We start from the raw sequence: 14,101 nt of genomic DNA, 5'->3' as shown, positions 1-14,101 counted from the left end.
TCTGATTATTTCCTTTACATATCATACTGAAGTCATATTGTGAAAGGGGAAGTCTAATGAGTCTATTGACGAAACAAAGTAATGAACGAGATGTTAATCGGTGTGAGCAATCCTGCTCCTTGTTAGTTTAACAGAATTTAATTCATGAGTGTGGTCCTCTCACTGCGCCATGATGGAAGTTAATGTTATCCTGTAGTTATGCTTATTGTGACGTCGTCATTTTAGTTGGACAAAGCTTTTTTCCATTGTGCACTAATGATTTTCGCGGATCGTTGTGCATAATTGTAAATTTGGTTGAGAATAATTCACAGCAAAGTCGTGTTGTTGGAATAAAAAAAGGGTTTCTTTAAGTTGAATTAGCCTGACATCGAGTAAAGCAGTCTGTAAGCTTTTCAAAATAATCTGCTCTTCTTGACATCATCTGATGAAGCCATGCAAATAGCACAGACCGGCGTGCTGGCAGGGTGAACACAAATCCCAGTAATCTCTGATACCAAAACTGACACCACAATCGCCCGACAATGTTTTTCTTTCCACTTAGGTAAAAGTGATGTTCATATCAAATGTAATGGATGAAGGCAATGAGGGCGAGACAAAAAATCTCTGTGCACTAAATACAAAAGCCACGTTGGGTCAGAAACGGGCCGCAAAGCCTCGACAAAAAGAGGAGGGGCGCAACCAGTCCCAGGTCACTCTATCTGTGGTTCATGTCTCCGTCCCTTTGGCATCAGATATGATGTATATCAGTGTCACCCCCAAATTGCAGGAAAGCTGCTCTGATAGCCTAAAGCCGTGGGCTGAATGTAAATGTGCATTTGACACCTATCTAAATCGCTGTCATAATTCATTTCTAGAGCTCTTAAATCTCCCCCTGTCACCCGGCACCTCTGCTGTTCTTCTGTCCAGAAACAGAGCACATTAGCCTTTATTGATGCCTGTGTCCTTTGATACATAATTCATCATTCAACAGTCTGCTTTTGGATTATTATGTATTTTTCTGAGGTTGCTCAAACATATGGGGTTATACAGACACAAGAGGTTACAGAGGTTGGAGTTAAGTCTCATGGCATATGACAGGAACAGGATTGTTCCCTTTTTTCTCCATGTTGTTACACCAGAGTAATGTAGAGCGTCACTGACACGTTGTTTTCCAGTTGGCAGACAACGTGTACTTTTGTCCCTCAAATCGATCTGCATTACCTGTAAGCCTCACACCTTCTGTTGGTTGACATCAACTTCTCACGTGTTCAGCTTGCGGCACAAAAGCACATTGGAGGTAAAATGTGCAAATATTATTTCAGTGTCACATGGTTCATCTTAGTTATCCGACACCATCTGCTAATCAGCGGCATTACTTTGTAACATATTCATGTTACGGCACAAACAACCCTATGTACTCAATCAGCCATTCATTGGAATGTACCAGTACATAAACCACTTTCAATGTTTTGAACAAGTCTTTTAACAAGTCTTGTGTATTTTATAAAAATGCAGCTATTATCACCAGTGATCTTTGCAGTACAGGAAAGTCACTGACAGACACTGACCTTCAAAAAACAAAAGAAAACATACCAGACAAGTATGGTGGGCTTTCTTCTCAAGAAAAGAAGAGTAGGTCAAGTGTACAATCTAAACCTCTTACATCTGTGTTCACCTGTAAAAGCCAAACTCGTTGGCGTTGCAGCACCAGGTTGCAGCTTGCCGACTGCCCCTACCTCTGTCGACTGGTTTGACTAGATAGTGAATGAAAAAAACTCTGCAACATAAAATCAAAATAACTTCCAAGAAAATGGAAGACAGTCCGATCTAGAAAGGCGCTCAGCAGAGCCCTCACCTCCGCCAAGGCCCAACAGTTCTCTTACTAAAACACTACAACATTCCATCCTTCCACCAAGTTTCAATAAAATCGATTCTGTAGTGTTTGCATAATCCTGTGTAACGTCCTTAGCTGAGATAAATATAGTATAAACAGTATGTCTAAAACTTACTCATTCAGCTCTTGCAACTTGAAATTATTCATCACTGCCTCCCAGTACTGTAAAATTGAAAAAAGATTGTCTACCTCCACTGCCACTGTCACCCGCTGGTGCTACTCCTACTATCACTACTATTACTTGAGGTCCCGGCCAGTTCCGGCCAGCTTCATGACATGTTTAAATGTGGACAGATTTCTTGTCTTGTTCCCACAGAAAATATCTTATAATTCAGTCTTCTCACAAAACATTATTCTTAATCAAACTAACTTAAAAGGGTAATCAGTATCATATCACTAGCTTCTGAATCGTGATTAAGAGTTAAATTGCTCGAAAGCCACCAATTGACATACCCAGCATATCCCGTCATGCCTTTTTTAAGAGCAGGTTATTTGGTTCAGATGTGTTTGCTGCAGGTCTAGTTAAAGAGCTGCCCGGCCCTCTGCCCTCAAATGTCTTCCTCCAGCAGCATTCGCTTTTTAAGTGGCCGTGGACTGTTCCAGTGCATACACCACGGTGAAATAGACTTTTGCTCTTTTCTTTTCTTGTCACAAAAGGCCGGGCACTTCGCTGGAGTTCCCATTCCCCTTTTACATAGTGATAAGACAGCCATTATCCTTTGAACCTTTCTTTTCACCGAGCCTGGAGAAAAGGAAGAGTGAAAGAGGAGGAGGAGGAGAACAGAGAAAGATTTCTTCCCTGAGGTGAGCCTGGCCTCACCTCTGTGTGGTGGGCTTTTTTGTGAGCAGTGAAGAGGTCCTTAACCTTCTATCAGATGGAGGCACACAGTTGTGTTCTGCTTGAATAACTACATTGAAAAGCCCTGAAGCACGGGAGATGGTTCTATAGACTCCGCAAGTGGCAAAGAGTGTGAGAGAGAGAGTGTGAGAGAGAGAGTGAGAGAGAGTGTGAGAGAGATACTGTATTGTGTGGCTGGAGTGTGTGATGTGCACCTCTGTTAAAGTGCTCATCAGTGCTTCACTGTGAATTTGTGTTCTTTGTTGTATGGGTCTCATCAACAGCGTGGTCTTCCGCTTATAATGTCACAACAACAGCTCACACATTTATATAATACAGTCCCATAAATAAACCTCTCTTCATTTTACAAAGTAGCAATATGTTTTAGCAATGACCACCACAATGACTCTCAGTAGAGCAGATACCTACACCAAGGTCCCTTCAATTCAATTAAGCCAAACCAAATTGCACACACAGATTCCAGTCCACTAAATATGTGATTTTTTTTCCCATCACGATCCATACATTATTCTCTGGAAAATCAATCCTGTTGTTGCTATTTTATCCCCACCTCCATATTCTCAAATTTCAACTTCAAGCAAGCAACTATCTGGCGGTATTAAACAGTTGAAACCACGGAGGGCAAAGCACGTTTTCGTTTGCCTCAACCCCGTGCTCGCAGAACTGCAGACTGATCAGTAATGCCAACTCATGATTATTGTTTTGTTCTCGCATATACTGTTCTGTGTACTAGCACACAGTATATGTTTTATAGTAAAAAACATAATTTGCCCCTTTGTGTAGATCCGTGCCAAAATGTATTTGGCTTCTTCTTCAGCCTTCACTCCTCCCTTCCACCAAGTCTCCTGGAAATCTGTATGGCAGCTTTTGTATAATCCTGCTTTCAAACAAACAAGCCAACAATTGATTAAACCAACTGACCAATCAACAAAAAACAAGAGCACAGGGGTTAATACAAAACCTCCTTGGCAGAGGTTTCAAATGAAGTGGTTATATTTAGCTACCTAATGAAACAAACTCAGTACGTATTAGTACAGAAATCATCACCAGTGTTATGTTTGCGCAGTAATATTTTGTATTTTAATGAGTTTCAACTCAACACCACATCTCATATTAAACTAGACAAAATGGTTACTTACACCATAACAGTTGTCATCACAGTTTCTGTTGAAGGCGCCACCACTTTGTGAAGTCTTGAAGAAAACAAGAAAAAATGTCTGCTTGTGTTTCAATCTACACTTCCTGCTGATTTGTGCGCTACAGAGACTGTTTTATCAATATTATTGATATTAGATGACAGAAGTCAAATGCAATACATTTCTGCCTCCCGTGTAAATGATCACGAGCTGTTGACCATTCTTGTCGAACTAAATGTTTACCATAGTTGGTAAACACACCATTCTGTCTTTGCTCTCCAGTGAAGCTTTCACGCTGTCAAATGTGGAGACGTTATAAATTGTTCCTGGTGTTCTCAGCCAGTGGGGAAAAAAAAGATTTGGATAAAGTTTTTTTTCTATTTCATTTAATTCCAGGACAGTATAATTATCTGGCTAGGTACTGAATGTGACAATGGAGGAACCTTACAGCAAAAAAAAAAAAATATCCGAAAGTGTCTCTGTGTTCTTCATACTCCTGCAATGAAATCACAACCCCCTGCACGACAAATTCCAGTTATTCTACTTCTTGCCACTTTAATGCGATTTTCATTAGATTCCGGGGCATGAGATAGGGGTTGGGTTACGGGACATTATAAATGTCTTTTTATAAAACTGTTGCTGCAGGTGGTATTGCTTGGCAGCTGTTTATTTGTTCCCCACTTTTATATGTTTTTCCATTGTGCAGGCATCAGATTGCACTCTGTGACAAAGCAAACTTATCTGCTGCATCAAAATGTAAGATTTGAGGGAAATTAACAACTTCATTAGTGTTTTTTTTTACAAAATTGCAAGCTGCGGTATATAGGGCTGATGAATTTATTCTCACACTTGACTCGCTGTTAAACCTCACATAGACCGCCTGCCTCACTCAGAGAAGGAGTGAGCAAGTGAAGCTTTAGTTTAATTGTTTATTCAAGACAATTGATGGAGCAATTCTTACTAGTTAAACACAATATATTTTGCATTGCTCACTCACACGTGACGCTCTCTACTCACTGTAACAGCAAACTCTTTGTAATAAGGTGGTATTATAATTAACCTCCATCCACCTGCAGGCTCTGATTCCCCACCCACTTCAGGAGCTTAGTTCTGTGTACTGAGTGACAATACTCTTTGTGAGCGTTTCCCAGACATTAAAACATTTCCAGCCGTCAGTTTGTCATTTCAAGTCAAGTCAGCATCACCTTTTTTAAACTTTAACCTTTAAGTTGATGAATGCTCTCAGTCAACAGATGTCTGGATCCTAAGTTATTTGAAAAACAAGCTGAGCCCCTCCCAGACAACCAGTCTGCCCTATAGAGCATCAGAGAAACACTGATATTTATAACGCAAAACTGCCTCAATAGGAGGACACTGTGGCAGATTATTTGACTTCTAATAACCTCCTGAACCACAAACACTGAAGGAATCCATCCATCCATCCATTATGTATACAGCTCAACCTTTTGAGGGTCTCACAGGGAGCTGCAGCCAGTCTTTGATGACACTGGGTGAGAGGCAGGGTACAACCTGGATAGGGTGACAGTATATTGCAGGGAAGCGGCCGCAATGGCTGGAAAAAACCCATGCAAACACAGTGGGAACACGCAAAAGAGAGAGAGCCTGGTCAAACCGATATTCAACCTTTTGCTGTGGGGCGACAGTGCTAACTGCTGTATCCCCTTGCACCACTGAGGGAATCCTAACTTAAAAATAAAATGGCACTGAGCTGTTCGACAATGAAGTGAATCCTTTATATAAATGTTGCAGGTTAGATAAAAAAATAAGATGCAGTTTGGTACCATTGTTACCTTAAGTGTATGACATTGTTGGGGAGCAACAGCCCCTCCCTCCTGGTTCCGAGATACTGGTTTAACCCAGCTGGACATTCTTGTTCACCAGTGAAAATCCCTGTTAAATCCATATACCGTGTATGCAAGTTATTTTAACTCCAGATGACTGTTGCTGGCATTATTTTTTTTTTGTATTTTTGGGGAAGTGCAAAGAAAGTGTGCTGCATGTGGCCTGTAAGCCATGCATTGAGTAACTGGGCCCTACAAGCTGTGCCAACGTCTTGTGTGCCAAATGTGTGGCAGGAGGGTGGCATGAACAGTGAGCCAGTACTAGTCTGCCTGGCTGCCAGGCACTTCTCTTTATCCAATCAGACAGTTCAGCTTGAGTGAGACCCCTATTCTCGTCTCTTCCTATCGCCTCCTGAAGCTTTGTCACCCTCCTAAGAAAAACAGAGGCACATGCTTGTGTGCGCATCTTTTCCCACCGCACAGCGTCAAGCCTCCTCGGTACGCCGTTACACTTACCTAGAGACCATAACCAGGGAGAAAATGGTGCAGAGTGTTCCCTCTTTGTTTCTGTCTGCTGCTGCTGCTGCTACTCTCGATATTCCTCTGTCCTTTTTTTTTTATTATTCTCCCAAGACAAAATCACAGTTTAAATGAGCATTTCTTCAAAGTTATAGGGAGCAGAGTGAGTCTGGGAGATCTGTTTTTCAGGGATAGGTGAAGAAGAAATGCTGTCTGTCTGTGTGTGGCATTATCGGACATGATGAGGGATGATATTATGGGAGACACTGCTGCCGATGCGGCTGCAAGATGAGGAAGGATCCCTTTTCTCTCACGCTCGCTTAGTGGAATGTGTCGATCTGTCACTTTCCCCAAGACCGGACCTCAGTGTTCATCACAATAAACATACTGTCGACACAATTCTCCTTTTTTTCCCTTTTGCTTGTCATTATTATTAATTTCCTGCCCTTTTTTGTCACATTTCACTCACATTGAATCCATGCAATGAGATTGTTTAAGCCCTGTATCATTAAAATTACAAACTAAAGAAAATGGTATCCTGACAATAATCCTGTGGCAGCAGAATGATTACGTAGCAGCGTATGAAAGAACTACTTGTAAATCAGCAGGAATCTATATTCTAAGAATAATTACAGTGAGATGAGATGTGATTCAACGGGGAGAGAAAGACATGAAGTACCACAGCTAATGTCACATCTTCTCTTGTGTCTTCCAGGTTGATGACGCCATGCTTATGTTCGATAAGACTACTAACAGACATAGAGGTAAGTAACACAGCTTGTGTTCTTGTGTCTCTCCATTTTTGTCTTTCTGAAAGGTGAGAAAATAGTCATTCTATGTCCTTTCCCCATGAGATAACACAGAACAGTTCCATTTCACATGATATTAGGTGTACCATCTGTTCAACAATGGGAGCGTGTCAAAGTAATCAATAAGCTGGTATGGTGTTTAGAATGTCTGAGCGTTAGATGTTGTGTGTGTGTGCGTGCGTGTGTGTGAGATGATGCTGGTGTGAGTGTTTCAGAGAGGTGCTTAAAGGGTGTAAAGATTGTGTGATGGTGGGTGCTGTGCAGTCAGATAACAGCATCAGATAAGGCCCAGGAGAAGCAGGGACGTTATCTCTCTCTCTCATCGGCTCCTTATCTTAGATGAGGGGACGTTTCTCTCTCAAGCAGAGGACTTTCCAAAGACAGGTTCCTGCGCTGCACCACAATGCGGCGTTGCGTATTTAAGGCCACAGCGGCGTGCTCGCAGGCCAGACTTAACCGGCCGGACTTAACCATCAGTAAGCACATATAGGCCCTGTCACTTATCCTGAGCCCAGTGCCGTGGATGTTACCGGCTATGAATCCTCACATAGGTGCGTTGAAGGAACTTTTAGGAGACAGGCTGTCCCCGGCTGTGTACGTGTCCATGCATCATTGTGTGCGAGAGCAGTCGACAGGCACTGACAGGTATTTCCACGAGAAAAGGGAGCAGACACTTCTCCGTTTGTCACATTAGTCAGCTCGCTTGTAGGCAGAGCTGGCATCGCACCATCTCACTGAACTGGGCTGAGCGCTGTTTTGCCACATGAATGTAAACATTTTTTCGGCACCGAGCGACTCATCCGCTCCGTGTGTATAAATGTTTAAGTGCAGTTGGCGTGCACTGAAAGCTGTAGTGTCTGTTTTATGTGCGAACTCTCTCTTCCTACTGTATCTGTGTCTCTGTGTGTGCTCTGCATGTGTGTATGCTGTGCAGACAAACTCTTTGAGTCTGGTAAACAGTTTCTAAGTGTGGAACATGTGAACTATACTGGAAGTGATCTATGGCTTTGAGGGGATTTTGATCTGTAGTGACAGAACCCAGTGTGAGTGTGTGCTTTGAGACGGAGGCTCTTTCTTTTTTTTTCCCATCCGTCTCTCTCGCTCTCTCTCTCCCTCTTATTTCTGGCTTGTCTCTCTCTTCTGTCTGCTGCACTGCCAGCCCTCTGTGGAAGGGGATGGGCGCTGCGCTCAGGGAGTGTGTTAGGCGTTTGCCTCTGGGCAGCAAAATGCCCTTCAAATGAAGACAATGATGGAGAAACAGCCTCCGCGGCAGTTTTTCTGATGACAGCGGACGTATTTATATTGAGTGTGACACCGAGGCAGGTGGCAGGTGCAGCTCCTCCTGCACTTTGGGTTTCTTCTAACTAGCATTTCTGAATTTGGTTCCAATGGTAATTTGAGACGGTAGATACGCATGTGATGCTTTAATCTTAAAAATACAACAGGTCTTCCAGACGAATTGCATCAAATATTACAGTCCCATAAGAAAATTTGAATAATTCATCGGAGCCATTGGTGCGATTGTGTAATATTAATGGCTCAGCTGCCCTGTGACCACAAATGAAAGGACACTGAATAGATTATAAGAGAAACCAGTGCCTGTGCCCCGCTTTACCACTCCCCACCGATCTAGTGATGGGCATCTGGCAGCCCACAGTCCAAATCAATTTCCCACCTGTGTTCATTTTTATCTTACAGATTGATTCATGAAAAAATAATTTCCCATTTTTTTCCCTGCTGCACCGCAATAGAAATAACACATTCTTTATTTAACAATTCAAATGTCACACATCGCAATTCTTCTAAAACCACGCTGCCTTTTTTTTCCCACCATAATTATAAGTCCCCAAAATAACAGTTCACTTTGTGACTCTAATGCTTTGCAAAGTAGCGCAGGAAGACTATCTTGTCCTACAGCGTGTATTGCAGGTGTAACAGCAACACAGACACGCTGTAATAAAAGCGTGATGTCTAGCTTACATATGTAGGTGCACTGCAACTTCCTTTTAAATCTGCTCTGAATCTAAACCTTAAAAGAACAACTGCTGCATTACATTTCTAGAGTTTTTGCCGAGACAAAAATAAGCAAATAGGAAGCAAATGTCCTCGCAATAAGCACATTTGTTTTTATATCTCGAGCATTTGTGAGGTTATAAAAATAATTCTTGTGTTGTAATCTAATTAAACACAATGTGGAGAAGAGACTGCACACTAACAGTATATTAGGGTGATGTGCATAACTGGCTGATGGATCGCAGCAGTTAAAGGTGATCTCTTCCTAGGCCTGCTGTGACTCACACGATGACCTCACAATCACCTCACTTTAATGTTATCTCTGCGCCTTTTTATTTCCCCTATCAAGCTTTTTATTTTAAATAGAAGCCGGATTGTATAAGGCCATAATGCTTTGTATTTTCTGGTTGTTTATCGTGTATGAGATTCATGATCGCCGCTTGATTGTAAGTGTGTTTTCTTTGGGGCTGTGGTGAATTGGATAGAGGACAAACGTCACACTCGACTAGTAGCAGCATTGTCCTTCAGACGGTCCCCGTGAGGCTGGCGAAACGACAGCCAGAGGAGACACTCTCTACCCTTCTCGTTTTCTCTCTGCGATTTTTCTTTTTTCTTGACTCTATCTCTGCCAGTCACTCAGTCTTATTCTTTCCTCCTTTTCTTTTTACACAGTTGCACTATTTCTGTCCCACACCATTCTCCTGCACCCTGCCCGTCATCGTCATCCCTCCGTTTTCTCCCGTTTTTCCCTCTGTCTCTCCTGCTAGAGGACACTCGCTGTAAGCAAAGCTCCTCACAAAGGCGCACGCTGCACACCATCTCCTTGGCATTTAAAGGAGTAGAATACGGCCAATTGTGTTGGAAATTGAACTCTCTAAAGCCTCCCTTCCCACTGCAGCAGTTCATTGTGGGTGAGTTCAGTGTCTTTGGTGAGCAGCTTGGGCTGTCCAGAGGTTGATGCCAGAGGGCGCCCATTGTTCCACGTTCTACTGCAGTGTCCCCATCACTCTGCCTCCTTTCAAAATCCTATTCTTCACCTGATACTCATTTTGTGACAGAGGAGAAAACGAGAATCTGTACATTCGGAATACTTCACAGAGTAATTTTTGATTATTCTTGTTATTTCTGGATGGTTTATTCAGCGGTGTGGGAGGTCCAGATTGCAGTATGTGCATGGGTGCGCACCAAAAACGCAGGCTTCACCCTGGGACAGGGCCGCAAGCGCAGCAGCCACGTACCAGTAGTCATTCCCAACACCCTTCACATGACTTCACGTGCCTCCGTCAAATGACAGGACGAGCCGCACGGGTGGGAAATAAAAGGGTTTGGAAAAGCCCTGAGTCAAAATCATTCTGTCATCCACTGCCTACTTCCGTCAGATGACATATGATCCATGATTTAAAATTTGATTTTTACTGTCAAACCCAATTGGTAGTGCCAAGGAGAGTTTTGCTGAGGTGATAAAAATGGCATCTCTTAGAAAATTGTGTGATGAAAGAGTGGCACAGTGGAAAGTATCGTTAATAATCAGTGTTTAATTTAATAAGCAAAAAGTACAGTGGATGATTGACGAATTCTTTGTTTTTCTACCGATACGCATCCTTTAATAAGTGCCACACAATAATTAGTCATCCCTCATCACCGCTCTCTTCATCAACACATCTCTGTGGCATTATTCCATGCACTTAATCCATGCAGGGCCTTTTCTATAAGACAGATTTATTATAAAGAATACACTTACACTTCATCTGATTTGATTGTAACACAAACAGCTTCTCAGCATCATGCCTAATCCACACGAATCAAAAAGGATAAGTGCATGCAATGCAAATGAGCACATTGCAATCCCAATGCTAAATTACTCTCTTACAATTATAAGTAGCTCTTTAATTGGGTCAAAACTGCACACCACAGTGATTGTTTGATTCATGCTCGGCAAAAGTCACTGCTAAAAACCAGTGTCAGCCCTGGAGTTTTCATCAACGTCTTACTTTTCAACAAGTTTTCAGTTAATTACTGTGATTTAAAAAGAAATTGAAGGTGGCATCCATATCTATTTTGGGGGATACACAGGTTCTCTCTCACCTTTTTAATGACACCATTAAGAAAGATGATGAAATCCTGGTGTAACTTTCTTTCATATTGTTCAACATTAGTTTGTAACCAGACAGCACCCATTAGGGTAGCATCATAATGACTGTGACTGATTGTAAGCCAAACTCCTTCTTTATTTGAATGATGCAAGTAATAGTAATGTGCAACAGTGTTGGGAACTGGGATAAAGAGATGGAGGCTGAATTGTTCAAGTCACCAGTCTTCTGCGTATGAGAGAGCCACTGTGCGAGGCACATACTAGAAGCTGTGTTCCTGGAGAAGAAGGGGGAATCGTGGTTTTGTGCAAGGACGGGGCCAAGGCTGTGTGAATTTGTGTATAGGCCTTTTTTTTCTGCAGGCTTAAAGGGCTGGTTTTCTTCTTGGCAGACGAACAGAAGGCTGCATTGTGTGTGTCTGTAATCTCTTTACCTGGATTGGCAGCAAAGCCAGCAAGTGCAGCTCCCAGTGTAGAATTGGCACTGAGGAGTCAATGTCACACTGAGCGAGCTGCTTTCCAAACAACCAAAAGACTGGTTGTGTCTCTGTGAGATGGTGTGTGCAGATGCTGCCGTTTTTTTAGTTTTTCGTTTTTGTCAGTGTATGCCCAAGCCTACAAATATACCACACATTCTGAAAGTCTAACAATATCATATTGTATAGTTGTTGTGGTGTTTTGTGTGTGTGTGTGTTTGTCACAATTTGAAAACTATGCTTTAGAGAGCAAAAGTCTTTACCCCAGGATGCACAAGCTCATACTGTAACAAAGTCTCGAGTGGTATTATGTGTCATTATACACCAACTATTTGACATAAATTTGCCTCTCCCGCCTCACTGGGCGAGAAGAAAAAAATAATTGGCCTCATTATCTTTCATCTCTTTGGCATATTACATTCATTATTTTATACAAAGACTGCCAGTATGAGTCCTGTAACCTGGGAAGCAGAGCTGCACCTCCACAGGTTTAACTGTTGCTCCCTGAAAAGCTGCGGTGTTTGACGTCACCACAATGCCTCATCAGCCACCGGTGCTAGGGATTGAACATGGCCGACTGAGCAGAGGATGTCTGTCTGCAAAGTGATTGCTGGCTCATTGACTGAGAAGGAGAGGAGGGGAAACGGGAACAAGTACAGTTAGAGAAGAAATGGGAAGGAAAAAGAGGAGAATGGAAAAGACGGTGGACCGAGTACAAGAAAAGCAGGAAAACCAGAACGAAGGCATGGTGAGGGAGGGAAAGCGAAGGAAATAACAAAAAAGGAGAGTGGCTCAGTAGGAAGCTTCCCCCTGCTGGCTTCTCTGGCTGGAAGCTGCTGCCGATGGCTTCAAAAGAGCGCCAGGCAGTCTAGGCCTCCGCTTTTAGCAATTAGAGATCACTCCAGCGGATGCCTCCTGGCCAGCCTGCAAATCCCTCAAAAATACCCTCTGATTACTACTGTAGGACACAGGCTGTTTACCAAATGGATCTAGCACTGCTGAGAGTGAGGTTTGATAATGCCTTCTTTTGTTCAGGCAAGAGTGAGAGCAGGGTCATTTGAGTTTTAAGGATGGCTTGTCTTCAGACATGAATTTCAACCAAGGGAAGAAAAGATAACCAATTCTTTAAATTCTCGTCCAAATAGTTCTGTGAGCAAATGGCCGCTGACGTTTTTCCCCAAGGATAAAACCGGGACTTGAATACAGTGTCGTGGCACAGGCCTGCTTTTACAAGGACCAGATCTTATTTTGTGGTTAATATGCAGATGTCAATGCCAATCCCTTCTTAAACAACCAAATCCCTGTATGTTCCAAGGGAGCTGTCGCATGTACAGATCGCAGCTCCTCTTAGCTCTGTCACTACTGTACAGCAGCGCAGATGCAGGGTAAAACAATCAAACTCTGCGCCCGGCATCACTGACACGACTTTCGCATCAAGTGGAATCGGATGTTCCTGCACGTTTCCTTGCATTGCTTCAGCCTTCCAAGCTGACAGATCCCTCGTTGTATCCTCTCACCTTGACAGACCGGATCTTGGCGATTAGTGTGAATGTCATTTAAATGGCAGAGCTAATCATACACTCTGGGTCCGCCTCCACCTGAGGGCCCCTCACCTTGGCCTAATGACAGTGACAAAGGAAATGATGTGTTTAGCCACTCTGCTCAAGCTCATCAGCTCCTCGGTGAGCCAACCTGTGCCTCAGCGGTGGGGGGGGCGGCCTAGCAAGAAGCAGAGAGCGTGGCCTTTTGGCCTGCTTCTTCCTCTTCGGGGTGTTTGCTGTGGTCCACATCTTGACATTAGCGACCCAACAGACTCGTCTCAAAATCAATACCTGCATTACAGTAGTGGCTGTGCACAGTCTTGGTGGTATTCTGCAATAGGCCAGATGAGACACACTTGACAGGTTGATGATTAAACGGTGCTGAAGCCTCCTCTCGTTGTCACCTGTCTGTGTCCCCAGCACATTTGTCTACATCTGCCCCTCTACCAACGTTTCCGTATAGTCAGTGTGTGTGTTTCGGGTTGGCTTATGCCTCACAGAACGGATGAGTTTGGTTTTGAATTAGATTCTGCTGTGCCGGCCCTGTATGTCCACTGCAAGGGGAAGGAGGATGAAGGCAGGAGATTGTGGAAGAAAGCCTGGGGTTTTAATCTCTTCCCCATGTTTATCTCACCACCAGGAGACAAACCGTGTGCCATTAAAAACATCAGCTGCTCCCGCTGCACAGCCGCACCTCTGAAGACATTTGAAGGACAAAATTAAAGGGACAAAAAAATGTGGAGATGTGTGGAGGCACATTAGTCAAAAAAAGGCAGGGTCTGATTTTTTTTATGCATTGGAAAGCCACATTTATTAGAATCTTTCTCAGGTACACAGTGGTGGTGACAGTTTTCTTGTCCACGCCGCACATTTGCGTTACAAATCCTATGTCTTAAAAGCAAACTTATTTGAACAAAAATAAAAGCAAACATCTTTGGCCTCAGCTGCCATGGGGAATCAGTCTCTTCAGGAAATGAAAATGCC

General features: G+C 43.1%; 1 protein-coding gene across 10 annotated transcripts in view; it reads left to right on the top strand.

Moving 5' to 3' along the window:
• Nucleotides 1-14,101, top strand: part of LOC109628819 (RNA-binding protein Musashi homolog 2) — a 245,577-nt gene that overhangs the window by 126,341 nt on the left and 105,135 nt on the right. For all 10 annotated transcript variants that reach the window (XM_069539930.1, XM_020086222.2, XM_069539929.1 and 7 more), the window contains one exon: nt 6,905-6,953. In XM_069539930.1, coding sequence (XP_069396031.1) covers nt 6,905-6,953 — 49 coding nt within the window. The remainder of the gene's footprint in view (nt 1-6,904; nt 6,954-14,101) is intronic.

Source organism: Paralichthys olivaceus, chromosome 15, assembly GCF_024713975.1.
Source record: "Paralichthys olivaceus isolate ysfri-2021 chromosome 15, ASM2471397v2, whole genome shotgun sequence".
NCBI lineage: Eukaryota > Metazoa > Chordata > Actinopteri > Pleuronectiformes > Paralichthyidae > Paralichthys > Paralichthys olivaceus.
The sequence above is the reverse complement of the archived record's forward strand: the minus strand, read 5'-3'. Positions and strand labels throughout refer to the sequence as shown.